Source organism: Vanellus vanellus, assembly GCF_965231255.1.
Source record: "Vanellus vanellus genome assembly, chromosome: 5".
In the NCBI taxonomy this organism is placed as follows: Eukaryota; Metazoa; Chordata; class Aves; order Charadriiformes; family Charadriidae; genus Vanellus; species Vanellus vanellus.
The window spans coordinates 71,947,661-71,966,146 of record NC_138910.1 but is presented as its reverse complement, the minus strand read 5'-3'; the positions used below and the strand labels follow the sequence as shown (position 1 = coordinate 71,966,146).

The 18,486-nt window shown below is 52.4% G+C and overlaps 2 protein-coding genes across 2 annotated transcripts; one reads left to right on the top strand and one right to left on the bottom strand.

Moving 5' to 3' along the window:
* Positions 1-1,660: 1,660 nt before the first annotated feature.
* Positions 1,661-12,771, top strand: LOC309672249 (vitamin D3 hydroxylase-associated protein-like; the record flags this gene model as incomplete). The annotated part of the gene is made up of 15 exons (XM_082483707.1): positions 1,661-1,870; positions 3,350-3,463; positions 4,871-5,014; positions 5,914-6,047; positions 6,428-6,634; positions 7,123-7,163; positions 7,391-7,515; positions 8,157-8,282; positions 9,107-9,204; positions 9,380-9,479; positions 10,355-10,398; positions 10,876-10,915; positions 11,393-11,501; positions 11,840-11,985; positions 12,646-12,771. 15 exons carry the CDS (start codon positions 1,661-1,663, stop codon positions 12,769-12,771), a joined length of 1,764 nt encoding a protein of 587 aa, XP_082339833.1.
* Positions 12,772-13,806: 1,035 nt separating this feature from the next.
* Positions 13,807-18,413, bottom strand: NSUN4 (NOP2/Sun RNA methyltransferase 4; the record flags this gene model as incomplete). The annotated part of the gene is made up of 8 exons (XM_082484063.1): positions 13,807-14,254; positions 15,053-15,177; positions 15,866-16,020; positions 16,186-16,340; positions 16,500-16,900; positions 17,381-17,677; positions 18,033-18,113; positions 18,294-18,413. 8 exons carry the CDS (start codon positions 18,411-18,413, stop codon positions 13,981-13,983), a joined length of 1,608 nt encoding a protein of 535 aa, XP_082340189.1. The 3' UTR covers positions 13,807-13,980.
* Positions 18,414-18,486: the final 73 nt, after the last annotated feature.

Genomic DNA, 18,486 nt, shown 5'->3' with positions numbered 1-18,486 from the left:
GAAAGGCCAAGTTATTCCAGACACAGCTGGCTCTGTCTCCGTTAAACATTTGTCGAGCGTCTAAAGGGCAGGATCGGAGCACAGGTCCCAGTGCAAAAGTGGATGTGGGAAGCCAATGCCCTGACACTTCCCAGCACGGAGGAAAAAGCCTCTCACATTTGCTCAGCCCATCATAGAGGTTATGTTGGTGTCACATAGGCAAAGAGCCCACCTCTGCCTTGGGAAGCCCTTGCACGGATTCCCGGAGGCTGGGAGAGGGCTGGGAATTGCTGCATGCTGACCATGTTCACCCGTGCCTTTTGCAGGCACCTGCTGAAGCCAGCGCCGTGGGGCAGGAGCAGGAGCTGGATGGGCTGCAGACATCTCCCCATGCCTCTGCTATCGAAAGACCAGCAGTGCCTTAGCTGAGGAGGCATCCTCTGAGTAAAGGGTGCCACTGAGAGCGAACACAGTAAAAGGCCGGCTTAATTCGTTACCACGTAGCTAATTGCTATCTGCTCCAGACTGTTTCTCAGAGGATGCCAAAGCCAATTATGTTCGGAGTCCTTCATAAATTTCCCCAATTAATAACAAAGAGAAGAACGTTCCCTACTGACACAATTTGTTACAAAAAACAACAGTGAATTCTTATAACTGCTAAGAATGGACATGACAATGGATGAAAAATCAAGCATTAGCGGACTACCTAGCTCTGATGGGGGAAGGCTCTTCACCTTCCTTTCCATATCCAGTTCCACACTCCTGGAGCAGGATCAGGTACTGGGCCTCTGGCCGTCAAGTGCAACCTTGCAAAGTTTTGCAATGCACGATCTAGCTGCCCAAAAACCTTTTTCAAGGTAGGATCTATAGGAGGACCCATCATCCAGAACCAGCAGAGAAAATCACAAATGGACCGCAGCATTCGTTTTGGGGCTGATGGCTGGGTTGTTGCCTTCAGCTCAGCGCATGGGTCTGGTGTGCTCGTAGCGAGAGGCATCTGTGCTGGAAAGACCTCAGGCATTAGCCGTTTCAGCATCTGTTGGAAACAGTTTGCTTCTGGCCTGCAACCCTGTGGGATTTTCCACTCCTAAGGCAATACCAGCGTGCTCTGTCATGAGGTGGTCATGCCTCTCCTTCTGGTGCATGCAGACATCGCGGCCTCCTGAAACAGCCTCTGGCCACCGTGGGAGAAGCATCGGCTAAGGGATTTGGTGAGCGAGTCAGTACCTCACAGCTATGCATCCTCTCGTCATACCATTCCCCATCCCCATCCCCATGCAGGAAAGTCTTGTGATTTCAAGCTGTTTTTTCCCCTTCTCCCATTGTCCTCTCAGGCTACACAGGAAATAGAAGAGCAGCTATTTCCTTGCTTCTTTTGTTCAGCTGATCCCACAGCCCTTCCTCCCCAGCGGAAAACTTCCCGCAGTCCAGAAAGTCCCTATAAACCCAATGCCCCAAGGTTCACCGGCCAAACTTCACCATTTCCATTTCCTGTTTAATCATTCTTCACTGCACGCTCCACTGAAGGCAGCTTTGCAGAGGTCAGCTTTGGACTTAAAAACTATTTGCTGACCCGAGACAGTGGTGCTGGGAGGAGTGACAGGTCTGGGGAGGCAGGGAAGATCTGCTTCTGCCTTGCTTTTCTTTCTCACTCCATCCCTGGAGACCAGAAGGCCACGTTATGATCCAGCAACAGCTGAGACAGCTCCTGCCAGAGAGGGAGGTGGATCCTTCTGCTGCCCTCGCCCTGCTCGGCGGCTCGGCGGCAGCTGTGGTGGTCTGGAAATGGCTGGGCAAAAGGCAGGTCCAGAAGAAAATGGAAGAGGCTCGCAGGACCCGGGATGAAGGTGTGAAGAAAATGGCAAAGGCTGTCCAGCAGTTCAGGGAGCAGGTAACCCGACCTTCTGGGGGGTCTGAGTCCCACTGGGGTGTCTGCTGATACTGTTCTTCAGCTCCTCCTTCCAGCTCATGCTTCCATAGATTTTCTAATGAGGAGTCCAGGGGAGATGTGCCAGCAGCCCTCAACAAGAGGAAAGGCTGCCTTGGGAGGAAAGGAGATCACTGCTCTCCTCAAGCTGCATGAGATGAGGTGGGAGTCTACAACCAGGGAGATGTGAATTACTCACTGGGAAGAGCTTTCAAACACCACAGGTGATGAAGCACTGGACCTTCATTGCTCCAAACCCCAGTTCTTTCAGGATCTAGAAATGTCTCTTGCCTCTATGAGTAGAAGCAAGAAAGCTTTTTCCTCTTCCGAACTCCAGGTTTACACAGCTGTCCGCAGCCCTACATCTTTGTCTCTAAAACCTGGTTTCTTGATAGCTCTTGGAGAGTCTTCAAAAGAGCTTTCACTAGGGTTCCCAGCAATTGAGACCTCCCAGCCAAGCAGGCTGCCCAGAAGAAGCTTGGCCTAATTTAGCACTAATGAAGCACAGGGCATTCAGTGTCCCCTGGGAGCAACCAGAACATAACATGGGGATGAACAAGACAGGCACCCAGCCAGCGTGGATGTGGCCCTGAAGTCCTGCTACAACAATGATTTCTAACCGCCTTTCCCTCCTCCTCCATTCACTTCTGAGTAGGTACTGGTTAAACCAGCTCATGTTTACACAGGTAACGTACCTAGAGATAAAGCATAACAGCTACAAGTGATACATACCTTTACAACCTTTTTTTCTGAAATATATACCTATAAATATGACATAAATTGTTCGGAGTCCTTCATAAATTTCCCCAATTAAGAACAAAGAGAATACATATATAAATAGATATATAGCTATATATCTCTCTATAAATATGATATAAAACCTTAAAAAAAAATCTGGTGGAGCTGAGAACTGCCAGTCATCTTCACCCGAGTAGACCTCACCCACCTGTGAGTCCCTACTGACTTCTTTGCAATTTGCTGGGCTTGAGCTGTTAGATGTTGGCCCTCGGACCAGGCTAACCCACGCTGCCTGTACCCATTCTGATGGGTGAAGGGCCAGCCTGAAACTTGTGCGCAAGGACTTTGGTACCTTCTGCCCAGACGGGTGCTTGCTCAGCAGATCACCCCTTGGTCAGTGGGTAAGCCCCCGCAGTGCCATGAGGAAGGCTCTGATGTGAGGCATTGCCTTGTCCCTTGCTGCAGTGGATTCATGAAGCTCTTCTACACCTTCAGAGACAGCCGGACTCCTGTGCTCACCACGTTCACGACATCCAAACTCAGGATGAAACACTCAGCAGCTCAAGGTCTAAGCCCCACATGCAGGGTCCAACTTTCCAGCAAGCTCCGTTGATAACATTGGCAAAACTTAAGAGATTTATCCCCTTTGAACCAAAGGGTAACTGGAGCTGCTGTCCTGGCATCCTCTTCATCTTCCCCTTGCAGGTCCCCAGTGTCCAGACAGATGCCATCCTGTCCCTGCCCCTGCTGCAACTCGCTGGGAGACTGCGGGAAGGGTCTCTGTCCCCCAGGACTGTCCTCTACACCTACTTGGAGAAGGTCAGTGCCTATCCATAGTGTGATGGGCAAATCACTTATGTTCTCCATGCCATGGTGTATGGGCTGGTAGCTGAGTAGACTTGTTGAAGCTGGTGATTATGACAAATCTTTAATATAGCAGATATCAGGACAAAGATGTGGAAAAGCAGGGATCTCTCTGTCTCCATGGTGGGTTGATCCTGGCTGGACACCAGGTGCCCACCAAAGCCGGACAGAGGAGGGAAAATACAATGAAAGGCTCATGGGTTAAGGACAGGGCGAGATCATTCACCGATTACTGTCACAGGCAAACCAGACTCAACTTGGGAAAATTAGTTTAATTTATTACCAATCAAGTCAGAGTAGGGTAATGAGAAATGAAAACAAATCTTAAAACACCTTCCTCCACCCCTCCCTTCTTCCCGGCCTTAAACTTTTTCACGATTTCTCTACCTCCTCTGCTCCAGCAGTGCAGGGGGATGGGGAATGGGGGTTGTGGTCAGTTCCTCACATGTTGTCTCTGCCACTCCTTCCTCCTCAGGGGGAGGACTCCTCACACTCTTCCCCTGCTTCAGTGTGGTGTCCCTCCCATGGGAGACAGTCCTCCACAAACTTCTCCAACATGAGTCCTTCCCACAGGCTGCAGTTCTTCACAAACTGCTCCAGAGTGGGTCCCTTCCATGGGGTGCAGTCCTTCAGGAACAGACTGCTCCAGCATGGGTTCCCCATGGGATCACAAGTCCTGCCAGCAAACCTGTTCCAGCACAGGCTTCCCAGGGGGTCACAGCTTCCTTCGGGCATCCATCTGCTCTGGCATGGGGTCCTCCACAGGCTGCAGATGGATATCTGCTCCACCGTGGGCCTCCATGGGCTGCAGGGGGACAACCTGCCTCACCATGGTCTTCACCAGGCTGCAGGGGAATCTCTGCTCCAGCACCTGGAGCCCCTCCTCTCCCTCCTCCTTCACTGACCTTGACATCTGCAGAGTTTTCTCTCATATTCTCACTCCTTTCTCTGGCTGCAGTTGCTGTTGTGCAGGAATGTATTCCCCCTCTTAACTATGTTATCCCAGAGGTGCTGCCACCATTGCTGATGGGCTCAGCCTTGACCATTGGTGCATCCATCTTGGAGCCAGCTGGCATTGGCTTTATCGGATATGGGGGAAGCTTCTAGCAGCTTCTCACAGAAGCCACCCCTGTAGCCTCCCAGCTACCAAAACCTTGCCATGCAAACCCAATACAGTCTCCTGGGTCAGACCCATCAGTGCACAATCCTTTGAGATGGCTGGAGCTGGGATGCTCTGGGGAGGGGGTTACCGTTCATGCCAAGCTACTAGCCCTTGTTTTGAAGACCCAGGCAGCTACTGCATGCAGCTGTGTAACGATGCTGCTCTTAACTAACACCTGTTCCTCTGTGTGCTCAAGAAAGGCCCTGGAAGTGACCCAGCAGACAAACTGCTTGCGACATTTTATCCCAGAGTGTGAAGAGCAGCTCCAGGAAATACAACGGCAGAAGGAGAAAGGGCTGCTCTATGGCATTCCTGTCAGCATCAAGGAACACATCGGCCACAAGGTGCTTCCCTTTGTGCCTGTAAAGTGTCCCATCATGAGCTGGGCTGGGTGGTGAAGTGGTGGGACACAGAGAATGGGGAAGGGGCCTGATCCCTCCCTGCTTACACCACAGGAAGCCTGGCTGGGTCCGAGGCTGTGGCCCCACATCTCATCGCAGCTGCAATCCTGGCAGTTAGAATTCATCAGCAAAAAAACAAGGGGTGAATAGTGTGGGCTATAGGGTTGTTTGGGTGATAACTTAGACTTCTACTCAGAGGTTTGCAGCATCAGGGATAAGAACATGGCTCAGCTCCTAGAAAGTCATTAGTAGCAGGAACCATTAACCTCGAATCCCTGTTGTGCTGTAGCCTGACCACTCAGCCCCTTAGCAAAAAGCCTGTGCTTGAGATGCACCAGGGACCCCCTCACAGACAAGCCCTGATGAGGACTGACCACATGCTCCTGAGCTGAATTTGGTAGGCAGTCTCCTCCATGTTGACTTACCAATACAGTTAAGAGGGGTCTAAGTCCAAAGCAAGCCCCAAACACCAAGACTAACTGAAAAAGGATGACACTGTGTTTGCCTGGGATGTATATTCCCTCCCTGAACATCCACTGGTGGCTTCACTTGAACAGCAGGACACTGGGTTTGCTCCCGAGCCAGTGCACCTATGGAGTTGCATCTGAGTCAGGGAAGAGAAATAGCATGGAAAAGAGCAAGGACAGCTTCAGGAGTAAGTGCTTGGCAGTCCTCTGCTGAGGATGGAAGGAGCGGGAGTCCTTGACTTTTCATGCAATGGCTTGCAAGCGAGTGGAGTACCTGCTCCCCTCCCACCCCCCCAAAGGGGACACCAGGTCATCCTTCCAAAAACTGCAGGGAACTGCACTGACCGTGTTCATTGTCACTTCTCCTCTCTGCAGGGACATCTGTCGACTTGTGGGCTTGTGCAATGCCTGGGGACTGTGGTGCAGGAGGACAGCGTCATAGTCAAAGTTTTGAAGAGACAGGGCGCCATCCCATTTGCAATGACCAACGTGCCGCAATCCCTCTTCAAGTAACATACATCATTAGAAATCTTTCCTCTGGTTGTGCCGCTGAAGCCAAAAGCCAGCCTGTAGGTCCCGGGACAGGCTCCTTCCTGTCTCCTGAGATGTTTCCTGGATGAGGCCCTCTTCCATCCGCTGCCAACAATCTTAGTTCAACTGAAAGTAGCTTTCAGATAAGATTAAGAGGAAAAAAACCCTACCATGACATAAAAGAAATCAAGTGTACTTGTGCATGGGAGGGAGAGTGAAGGCTCACGGGAATGAGCTGTGTCCCGAGGGATTTACGGGATGGAAGGATGGGGTTGGTTATGCCACATAACACTGCGAGGGAGAGCCAAAAAACCTCAAGGCATTAGGCTGTTTCTAACAGCCCGGTTCTTCTCCCCAGCTATGACTGCAGCAATCCCATCTTCGGCCAGACCTTGAACCCCTTCAACCACCAGAAAAGCCCTGGGGGCTCCTCGGGAGGGGAGGGAGCTCTGATCGCGGGGGGAGGCTCCATCCTGGGCATCGGCTCGGACATTGGCGGCAGCATCCGCCTGCCGTCCAGCTTCTGCGGGCTCTGCGGGCTCAAACCTACGGCCAAAAGGCTCAGGTAGGTGTTGGGGTCTGACCCTTCCCACCCTTGCAAGGAGCCTGCTAATTGTCAAACTCAGCAGAAGGGGTAAGGTATTCAGTGAGTACGTGGCGGGAAAAGAGAGGAGAGTTTCTTAAAGGCTGGCTCGCTTTGCTCAAAACATCTCCCAAGAGGCAGCATCGTTAGGTTTTGTGGGGAAATAGCCATGTTTTCATTGTAGATCTGGCCTGTAGTTAAAAGGAAAAAGGGGCTAAAGTAGTTAAACAATGCCAAAATGGAACATTGTTGGTTAAACCAAAGCTATGATTTGTTGGAGTTTAGTGTTTCGGGTTTTTTTTTTTCATTTTGATCAAAATTTTCTGTTTCATATGACTTAAATTGAATACTTTTAATAATTTCCTTCAGGTTTGGGTCCTGAACTGAAGACCCCACTATGCTATTCAAATGTATTGGGAATATCTCACCATTACTGAAATGACGATATACTTCTTTTTCTTTTCCCACAGCCTGTCTGGAGTGACTGGACCCGTCAGTGGGATCCTGGCAGGTACATGAATTTTTAATTGCTTTTCCCTATATGCTGTGAAGAGTCCTATGTCCTTGTCTAGGCCTGAGGAAAGCCTGCGACAACCAAGATTTGTCCAGAGTCCGCCTGAAACATCCCATTTCATTGCCTGATCATCCCTTGCAGCCAACGCGGCCACGCAGAGGGCTGGACCAGTGTTTGGTGCACCCATTTGCTTAATGTAGACATGTGCTCTCATCCCACTCCAGTTCCTTGTGCGCTGGGGCCGATGGCGAAGGACGTGGACAGCCTGGCCCTGTGCATGAAGGCGCTGCTCTGCCAGGAGATGTTCCAGCTGGACCCCACCGTGCCCCCCATCCCCTTTGATGAGGAGGTGAGTCCTTAAATAAGCAAGCCCCAGTTCTTTTGAGGGTGCTGCACGCTCAACGGATGCATTCTTTAAGGGTTCAGTTGTCTTTACAGTACTGGTTTCCAGTAACTTGTAAGCGCTCTTTGAGGGCAAAATGCATAATTATTATAAAAAAATAGGTTAATAAGTAGTTATCCTTTCTGCCTTCTCGCTTGGCATGTAGGTTATCAGATTGAGAGACCCCATAAAAGAGCGGGGAGGGAGGCAGCACCAGGAGTAAAAAGCTGGAGATTTTGAGGGGAAGACAAGACAAGATTTGGAACTCCTGCAGCAGCAAATCTCTTGGCTGAGGACATTTCCTTTCCCTCTGCAGCAGGCGAATTTCAGGAGGTTTTTCCACCTCCATCCTTTGTAGCAATGATTGAATCTGCTGGTCTTGAGTGGCTGTGCTCAATCTGAAGAGAGGGATGAAGGGGAGGCTGGAGAAAAAGGCAGTGGTGGACATGTGGAAAGGGTAACCTATGGAAACTATAAGCAGCACATCACAAAATTAGTTACTCCATTACATCTGGAGCTTTTGTCCCCTTCCACTGTGGGCTTCAGCACGGGGGCAGTCCTACCCCCAGCAGGGTTGGAAATGTTTGACTGGTGGCTCTTTGCTCCAGGTGTATTCCAGCTCTGCTCCTCTGCGGATCGGGTACTACGACACAGACGGCTACTTCCCGCTGCCCCCTTGCATGCGGCGCGCGGTGCGGGAAACCCGGGGGGCTCTGCAGGCAGCCGGGCACCAGGTGAGCACAACCACCCCACCAGGTGTCCCCAGCTTTACTCCTCGCTGCTGAAATCACCCTTCGGCAACCAGACATAGCCCCCAAGCTCAGCTGTGGGATAAATGGCCTACCAGGAGTATGAGATTAAGTTATTACAGCCGCGTAACACAACGTGGACACACACCTACCCGGGGCAGCAGCGCATCTCATGGGGAAAGAGCACTAGCAATTAGCAAACTTGTACCTGCAAGGGACCGGGGGTGTAACGAATCCATCTCTGCTCTCCTGGGGACTGTAGTCCACACCAGACAGCAGCATCCATAAAGTGCTGCATTTGACCCTAGAAGGTTGCCCCAGCATGTTCTAGGTCTGTCCTCTCCCAGCGGAGAGCATCTGAGAGGTGTTTCTCTCATTCCATCCCAATGCCCATGGAGACCTCTGTCCTTCCTGGGCCACTGAGGGAAAAGGCCCCTGGGGCACGAGATGGGAAATACCTTTCCCTCCATCTAGACCTACCAGTGGAAACACACAAGTGAGTCCACGTCTGGGAGATGTCGACTCTGCTGGGACAGGCGGGAAACCGGTGCAGTTTCTGGCTCAGTGACTGCCTGGAGCAGAATGGAGAAGGAAACAGCTCTGGAGAGATCTCAGAGCTGAGCCAAACAGCCGTTAGGGAGGAATAATCCCACAGAGAGATGTCTGGGCTGGTAAAGGGTTGAACCAGGGCCTCCATTGGCATGTGGAGCCCAGGGATGTGCTGCTCTGCCTTTGAAGTATATCCACAGCTGGGCCTTGGAAATTATTCCTATCCCCAGGCAGCCAAATAATCTTGTGTTTTGGTGCAGCTGGTCCCCTTTTCTCCACCTCGGATCGACTATGTCATGACTGAACTGTTTTTGAAGACGTTTTTTGCTGATGGCGGCCGTGCTTGGTTGGACGTGTTGTAAGTAGGAGCCCTCTGGCAGCAGTGCTGTGAAACACCTCCATCCCCACACCCCTGAGCACAATGCATGGGCAAACTGAGCCCATCTCTCCCACCCCAAACAGGAGATACTCACATTTCTGAGAAAGGGCAAACAGCTTCTCTGGCATGATCCCCTCCTCTTGTCGTCTCTCAGCACAGGAGATATTGTAGATCCAAGACTGAAATCACAGGTGAATAGCTGCAAGATCCCGAGGCTGGGGAAGAAGCTGCTGGCTCTGATTCTGAAGCCTCTGGTGAGTCCCTGGCCTCAGGCTCAAAGCAGAGTGGTGTCAGCAGGGCCTTGAGATGCCTGAAAGCGTGATGGTACTGAGAGACACCTTTAACTAGAAACCCTGGGATCTCAGGTCAAGGCACATGTTGTCAGTTTGGAAGGTCTTTTGTAGACCTCTGCTGGGATTTATCCCATGCAAAGGGAAATGAGAGAAGGACCAGCCAAGAGCTGTAAAAGATTAACATGGAGTCCACAGCAGGTGGTTCTTCAAATGCTACACCTAGCAGGGCCCAGTTTCCTACAGGTTCATGGATTGGGATCACTGCATTGGAGGGACTCCAGGTTGAAGGTCTGTTCCTGTGTTGGAGGCCTCCCAAAGATCACCCCTTAATGAGGACTCCTGGTGATGAATAAGGACTGGTCCATACAGTAGCTCTTTCACCAGCTGAGCATCATTTCGTAGCGCTTCTCTCTTCCATCCTCTGTTTTCTTTGCCTCTCTGTCCAGTTGGTGTGTTCTCAGCTGACAGGATCAAAAAAGTAGCAGTAAGTGGGAGACAATCGAAATGCTTGCAGAGCACACATGGTTCTGTGAGATACCAAGCTAAAAAAAAATGTGTTTGATTTATCAAAAATAATTAAAGGTGACTTGGTTAAGGTCAGTGCATTCCTCCGTGAGCAGGAAATATTGGGCTCTAAGAAACAAATTTGGAACCAAGAACCAGAATTTGGAAGCAAAGTAAACTCAGAACCATGAGGAGCATTTTTAATTGTCATCATTCATGCTCAGTGCAGCATCCCCAGGGACGGAGGCAGAATGGGACCGGAGTTTTCCTGGGATGGCACAAGTTACTGTACCCCCCTGTCATGTCCCTCACAGTCCCTCTTGCCTTTCCAGTTTCCCCGCCTGGCTGACTATCTCAGCGCCTTGGCTGGAATGAGGTACGATGGCATCATCCCCAGGGATGTCTATGAAAATGAACGGTACCTTCTCCAAGTGTCCATGGTGGGGTTGAGGGGGACTGGATTCACGACAGGCTCTGACTTGATCTCTGCAGGGGCTGTCCCTCCATCCTGGATACTGCTTCAGCCTTTAGGAACACATCTCCCCAGTGTTGTGCTGCCCCTAGTGTTATCCTGAAAGGATTGAGGGACTTGGATGGATAAGGTCATACAGGCAGCCTGTGGCAGAGATGAGTACTAAATCCAGGCTCACAAGAGACACCTTCTCTCTACCACTTCCAGACATTTGGTGCTTAACTGCTTGGCCAAATGCCAAAGGAAACTTTAGAGAAATTGGGAAGAAGTGTCATTTTAAATGATTGCTAAAATCACTGGTGTTTATCAACCTGGGGGATTATTTAAGCCATTCCTCCTCCTCTTAAAGCTTAAAAATGTTGCTACGATTTCCACTTGCAGGTCAGTGAAGGAGATGTGGAATCATCACCATGAAATAGAGGTGAGTTTGGAGGACTTTCCTGTCCAGCAGCATGCTACGAGCTGAGACCTTATGGCAAGTGCCAGGTTGGAGGGTCATCAGTTAGGAAAGGGATCATGCAGAGGGGTGCTGGGGACGAGAGAAGACGGAGGAAAAGGCACAAAAGAGAGCGAGGAATGGGGCAGATGGGCTTTTGGGTCAACCCAGCCAGGATTGCCCACAGTGCTCGTGTCCAAATGCCCACGCTCGACAGCCCCAGCACAATGAAGTCTGTCCTGGAAGTGGGGATGGCAAAAGAGGGACTTTTCCAGTTCCCAGCCACAGTCTGGCCACGTGGTGTGGAGGAAGACACTTACACGTTCTCCTGCCTCTTTCCATGAGCACAGCTGCCTGCTGCTGCCTCCTTGGCCATGCCAGAGCCTGGTGCATACCCCAGAGAAGTCAAGATGCTCCAGGCATGAACATGGCCTCCATGTCATCTCCCCTCTCTTCCCCAAGGCATATCGCACCGAGTTCATTGCCCGGTGGAGGGAACTCCAGCTGGACGTCATGCTGTGCCCTGTCCTGGGGCCTGCCTTCACCACAGGGTACCCCGGGAAACTCCTCAGTAAGTGAGTTTGGGACCTTCCTGGGAGGGCAGAGGACCACAGTGGTCGAGATTGGACAGAAACACCTGCTACTGTGGAGCTTCACCACCCACCTAAGCATTTTATGGGCTTTGGGAAGGCAAAATAACTACCATAAAGCTATCTGAGCAGATGGAGACAGACACAGGGATAAAGAGATCTGATGGCAGTTGTTTCTTGCGGTAGAACTTGGACCTGCAGATGATCAGCCCTGTGCAATCTCTCCTCCCAGCAGCAGCGGCTTCTCAGGGGCTTACATGTAATGTATAAGCGTGAAGGAGGGTGTGACTACCTACATTCTCTCTTCTGCATCTCTCAGCTGCCATCTCCTCCACCATGCTCTACAATGTCTTGAACTTCCCCGCTGGGGTTGTGCCCGTCAGCACGGTGACAGAAGCTGATGAGGAAGAGCTAAAGCTTTACCAAGGATGCTGTGATGACCCCTGGGACCGGACGCTGAAACAGGTATGTACATGACAAAGAAAGTGGTGGAGCGGAGACTGCTGATGGATGTTCAAGTAATAGTTTCACTGAAATCGGGGACTCCTAAATATCTCTATCAATATGGGCACGGTGAAAAAAAAAAAAATCACCTCTTCTTTATATACCCCTTGCAAATCCCTTTTCTCCCAAGTCCCAAGTCACTAAGCTTTGGGGGGACCGGGGGAGCACCCTCAGGCTGGATTATTATAGGCTGAAAGCAGAAAGGAGCCACGCAGCGAGGCTTCCTCGAGGAGGTCCTTGTGACAGCCGCAGCCCACAGCACTGTGCTGCACTTTCCCCCTGCTCCGTGACACCTTCACCAGGCCCAGGCCGTCAGCGGAGCACGGATTGGGAATGAGGATGCTGAAGGAAAAGGGATCCGGCTGCAAGACAGCTCAAAGCAGAGCTGGTCGATGGAGGGTGGGGGGTGTCTTAAACGCGCTGCCCAAGATTTGGCAACCGTTTCTATCACGAGAACAGCATCTCTCTGCCCCAGCACGCTAACGCTGCTTGAATGGCAGGGCTCAGCCTCCAACCTCCCCAACCCTCTGGGACGAGCCACCTGCCCAAATCAAGTTTCCAGAAGCCATTGGAGGTCTGAACCCTCTGGGTAACCCCTCACCGCTTGTGCCCCCGCTGCAGGCTGTGGCAGGAGCCGTGGGGCTGCCCGTGGCCGTGCAGTGCGTGGCCTTGCCGTGGCAGGAGGAGCTGTGCCTCCGGTTCATGAAGGAGGTGGAGACCCTCAGCCGTGAGAAGAGAGCGGCGTAGCTCCTCCACGGTCCCACGCCGGCAGGGCCAGGGGCGAGGCGAAAGGCAGAGCGCTGCACGACTCCTCTTTTGCAATCGGAAGCACAAAGATTACAGTGAGGAGGGAAGGAGGAAGGAAAAGCCATTTCCCAACCCTCCTCCTCGCCAATAAGCACAGAACCTGTAAGGAACCCAGGTGCCGCGCAGAGGGCAGGACTGGCTTAAGCTGCGTTCAAATGATGGTAAATCTATGAACTGCACCTTCCTGCAAGGATGGACACGGATGGGGTTTCACCCTCATTTTCACGTATGCTGCTTCGCACAGAAGCAGAATGATGCTGAGAGAAAAGGATTACAGTATTTTCTTGCTGGCACTGGAGTGAATTCGTATGGATGCAACAATGGGCTGCCCTGTAAGGACACGTCTACCCTCCCCATCTCCGTATTTTGCTCACAAAAATAAAAATGTAGCTATTAAGCAACCCTTATCATAAACTCCAGTAATCCTTCACTGATGGCCATGACTACACGAATACACAGTTATTACTCAAAATCATACAAACACCTTCCCACTGGACATTAAATGGCATCTACCATGGCAGTGTTCACATCTTCCCTCTCAGCCACAACTTTCCTGTCCGTGAGGGACGGGAACAGTCACTGGCTTTTCCACAGCACCAAGCTCGTTCCACCACCAGATCTGGAGCATCCCAAGCACATTTCCAAGCTCACAGCAGGGGGTATTCTTAGGAACCTCTTATTTCAGGACCTCAGGCTGCTCTTTCCGAAGGTAAGAGATAAGCAGAGACAGATGCAACTCAATTACGCAGATGGTGAGATCTGGGACAGAAAGGCTGAGATTCCCAGATGGTGTTTATTAACCCAAACCTACATAAACCCTTTGAGCCTACAAACCTGTAGGATCAAAGCAGTCAGACAGGAGGGAGAGAGCAGCATCCACACAGGGCCATTTACCCCGTCCTGAGACGGATGGACAAATGGCTCCCTCTGAAAAGACCTCTCTCTCTTCCCTAGATTAAACACCTCAGTCTCAGATAAATATTCAGGAGACTCACAGCAAGTCTCTCTCATTTATTCTCTACATCTGTAATAAAAAAGCAGGCTTCCTTTGGGACATTTTAAAAAGAAAAATAAATATAAAGGAGTTTGGCTTTCCCTGGAAATTTGGGGTATCTCCTGCTAGCCAGCAGGTATGGCCTGACACCCCTTCTACATCCGACGTAATTTGCAGAAATACATAGGTCCAAAGTTGGCTGTGAGGTGAGGCAGAACAAGCTCCCCCAGCCGGCAATCCGAGAAGAAGGAAAACGTGTCCTGGAAGAGCGTCCTGAAGTGGCTCAAGTCCTCGACGCGGATGCTGATGTTATACTGGGTTTCTGCAACTTCTACCGCTCTCTCGATCACGTACTCGTTCTGCAGCGAGGAGAGGGAGCACGTCGAATACACCACCTCTCCTCCCGGCTTGGTAGCGAGGATCCCGGCCCTGCAGGCAAGATGAACACACGCACACACTCAGGGGAAGAAGAGGACTGTGTGGGACACCAGCATTCCCACCCACCGAAACTGGGAAGCCAGCACGTAACTCATAGGAGGCGAGACAAACCTCCTTGACCTCCACAGGCTCAGCAGCCTCACTGTGTCACTGCAAGTTGAGGACTGTTTTAGACCTGGGCAATATGGGTCAAATAGATGTTTAGATGGATAAAGTACTTAACATGGGAGAGACGCTACCGGAGAGCAGCTGGAAGGAGTAATCCTGCGCTCACCTCCGAAGGAATGGCATAAAAGCACGAACAGGGGAAGAGGTTCTCGCAGTTCAAGCGCTGCCATGGGACTCTCTAATCTGTTTCCTGATTGCCCCAGCCCGCAGTCAGCCCATCCAGCCTTCCCAGAGAAATGGGGTGATGAAGCGTCCCCACGTCCTCCCATGTGCCGGGAGATGCGGACACTCAGGAATGCCCTGAGGCTGACTGCTGGGACCTGGGAGATAATCACACGAAAACACAACCCTATCCCCATCCTATTCCTGAGACCCTCCTCCCCACCTCCTACAGCTACTGCTGGGGACAGAAAGGACACTTGATCGAACCGAGAACATCTGCACCTTCTTACACTTCGTATGATTTCATGTGTTCAACTATTGCCATTCCAGAAAAATACACACAGTATCCACATTTCCCAGTTGGGGACACATAAATTCAGAGGAGGTTTCAGCGCTGGCCATGGAGAGCTGTTACCGTGACACGAATAGCACCAAAACAGCAGCCTCGAGCTCACTCACATCAGCAGCTGCAGCTGCAGCATGGGCAACATCTGACGCTCCTTGGTTCTTCTCCTGTGGAAGATGTTGTTGTCCTGCTCCATGACAGAGTGCCTGTCCGTCGTGCAGGGCACATCCACCAGGACCTGCAGCAGCAGAGGTCCTGCATCAGTCCTCAGCCCAGGCCAGGACCAGCGAGTCTCCCAGTGCCACCTGTCCCTTGCCCAACGCCCCCCAGCCCTGCCACGCCACCGGGCAGCTCTCGGTACCTTGCCCGGCTGATGCTGCCCGAGCGCAGGTGTGCACCCACGCTGAACTGCAACTCGTTTGGCTGCTTTTGCGTTTTGGGGATGTGCAAACAGGCACGCAAACGGCAGATAACATCACCGCGCATCCTCGTTTAACGTTTCGACTCCGCGCGTCTTCCTGGCAGGCATTAGGGCAGCACCTACGGCTGAAACCCCGCGCAGCCGGAGCTCCTGCAGGGACACCTCCCGGGGTAACGAACCCAGCTCCCGTGGCTGGACACGGCTGAGAACCAAGAATTATCTAATCTTCACATTTAACCCCTTCCAGGTGATGAACGGGATTTTTAAGGGGTATTACACAGGTAAATAAAGGTACAGCTCCGGATGTCCATATGCGCCAGATCCTGCAGGAAGGGTACAGCAGGAGGAAATATTGCTCCGTATGTGGCTTAGTCTTCTCTCTTTCTCTGCGTTTAAGATTATGGAAAGCTATACATTTATACTGTAGGATAAGCTGCTGTCTTCCTCTGAAACAGGAGGAAAGCGAACTAGACGGGTTTATCTTCACCAGTTCCCTATCACCTACCTTATGGAAAGTGCCACCTTCCAGCTGCTCCCAGTCTCTTCCATCGTAGGACGTGACACTCACGGTTTCCCTGATTTCTCTGGGAAGGTAGCTATGGAGAATCTGGTACAGCCTCTTTGTCCGGGAAACGGAGATGTCGTTAGCTGCCAGATGCCCTGAGAGGACCAAACAGGCACACTGGGAATGTGACTCTTGCAAACCCACACCTGATTCCCAACTCTTGTAAGCAGAGACGATTAACGGTCAGACGTTAATGGGCACAGCACGCTCTCCCAGCCCTGTTTTTCACACGGGGACACGGAACGCCCACCGCCACTTACCACAAAGCCCCGTCTGCAGCAGAGCCAGGGTCTTGCCGCCCGGAGCCGCACAGAGGTCGAGGACAAAGTCATCCGGCTGCACATTGAGTGCCAGGACGGGCAGGAGAGATGCTGCGTCCATGAGATAATAGTCGAGGAGCCCCAGAGCATCCGGCCTGGAAATCACCAGTTTGCGTAAAACAAACAAACAAACAAACAAACAAACATGTGAGGGGAAAAGAGAAGAGCAGTTGGAGGTGACGATGGGGACATACAGAAGCAGCGGGTGCTCACCCCCCCCAAGGCTGGCAGCGACAGCGGGCGGTCTGTCTCACCGTGCAGGGCGAAAGCGGGTGATGTCGCCCCTGGGGAAGGTGTAGCACTTGATGTTGGAGCCGATGGAGGCACGATTTGGCGGTGACATCTCTGCCTGCATCACCGTCCTGCCCTCGCCAGACATGCTTTCCCCCCTCCCCGCTTCCTCCGCAGCTGCACCCCGCTGCCGTTGCTGCGCCTTTTTGGGGGCTTCGGCAACAAAATCGGTGGCGTTCAGCAGCTCCAGCTCTTGGGCGACGTGGTCGACAGCGGAGAAGCTGTTGAGGAGGGCGCCGTACTTCTGCTCGCAGAGCAGGCCGGCGCGGACGGAGGGCCACAGGTCCTTCAGCTGCAGGCTGTAGGTCACGTCGAAGTGGTGCAGGGCCAACCGCGTGGGTGGGATGCGGGGGGCCGTGGCAGCCTTGGGGGGGGAAAGGACAAAAATATCAGAGGTTATGTTAATATGTTAAAAGGCAAAATACCTCGACATCCCAGTGTGTGTCCACCCCCACTCCCTCCCCCAGTCTCAATGGTTTTCTGGGAGAATCCAGCACGGGGTTCTGTGCTGCCAAAAGTCCCTGGGGACTTTCTGCAGCCCCAGAAAGTGACTGTACCCCCGAAACCCATCGGTTGGTGGTCCCTTGGGGGGGGGGGGAGGTTAAGGACCAGGAATGGTTGAATGGGGCTGTGGGCACAAGGTGGGCACAGGAGGAGGGGAAGGGCTGTGTTCGGAGTGGTGTAATGGGGGTGCAGTGGGTGAGGGGGGTGAAATGAGCAACATAACCGGGGTAAAACGGGGAGGCAGAGGGGGTGCAAAGCGGGGTGGGCAAGCGGCGGCGTAAGGAAGGCGGGATGGGGGAGAAAGGGGATAGGAAGGGGAATGCAGTGGGGACCCGCTCACCCACTTCTCCTTGTACCGGTGCCGGCGCGGTACCGGCCCCAGCCCCGGCGGCGGCGGCCCCCGCCGCAGCAGCAGCAGCACCATCCCCACCGCCGCCCGCCCGCCCAGCGCCGCCGCCATCACCCCCCGGCGCCGCCGCCGCACCTTCCGGGGCGGGACCGGCACCGGCACCGGCACCGCCCCCGAGCGGACAGGCCCCGCCTGGGATCCCCCGTCCCCACCTTCTCCCCGCACCGGGGACGGAGGAACCGGGTCGGGGCATCGGCTGCTGAAAAAGATCCGGCAACAAACGGGGCTCTGCGGCGGGAGAAGAGCACACAGCCCGGCACCTTCTTTCCGGACCCTGTGCAACAAAAAAAAAAAAACCCAAAACTCCTAATATTAACATGCTACACTTCATCCAATTGCTTCGTTTCAATCCACTAAGGGTTAGACTCAAAATCCACCAGCAAAAGGTTTAGAGACTGCCACATTGATAAAGAACAGCCAGATTTAAAGGTGTTTTTTTTTCACCTTGAAGAATAGGACTCGCTGGCCTGTGAAACATCAGTTTTCCTGCTATTAAACATCCTACTCAAGAAAAACAGGCAGAGCATGAACTTGACCCTTCTGCAGGACAGTCCCTGGTCAGCAGAAGGGGTTGGTGACTCACACAGAAGGGCTTTGATTGCCCCAGGTGACCCTTCACGCTCTGCTCAGGGTTCGAGCAGGTGGAAACCACCACCATGCCCATCTGCAGCCATATGGTCAGTCACTCAGAGCAAGAACCCAAAGCCAACCGCAGCCAGGAGGCTCTTCCAGCCGCTGGCAGCAGTAGGTGACAGTGAGGGAGAGCTGACAGTTTTCCCACAAAGCACAGAAACTTCTCCTAGAAAAGGGTTATTCCTTTTAGTTTAACTTAGTCAGAACTCACTGTGTGACCAATATTGGTCTCGCAGAGCTTGGAAATAATCTTTGTGGCTCCAACAGACAAATTCACCCCTGTGGTATCGCCCTCCAGCCGCTGCGCATCACGGCTGCACAAAAAGGACATTCCCACAAGTGAGGAAAAAGTCTCCCCCCAAAAACTGGCCTCTGACCCCCGCTAATTTCATGTTAACCCAGTA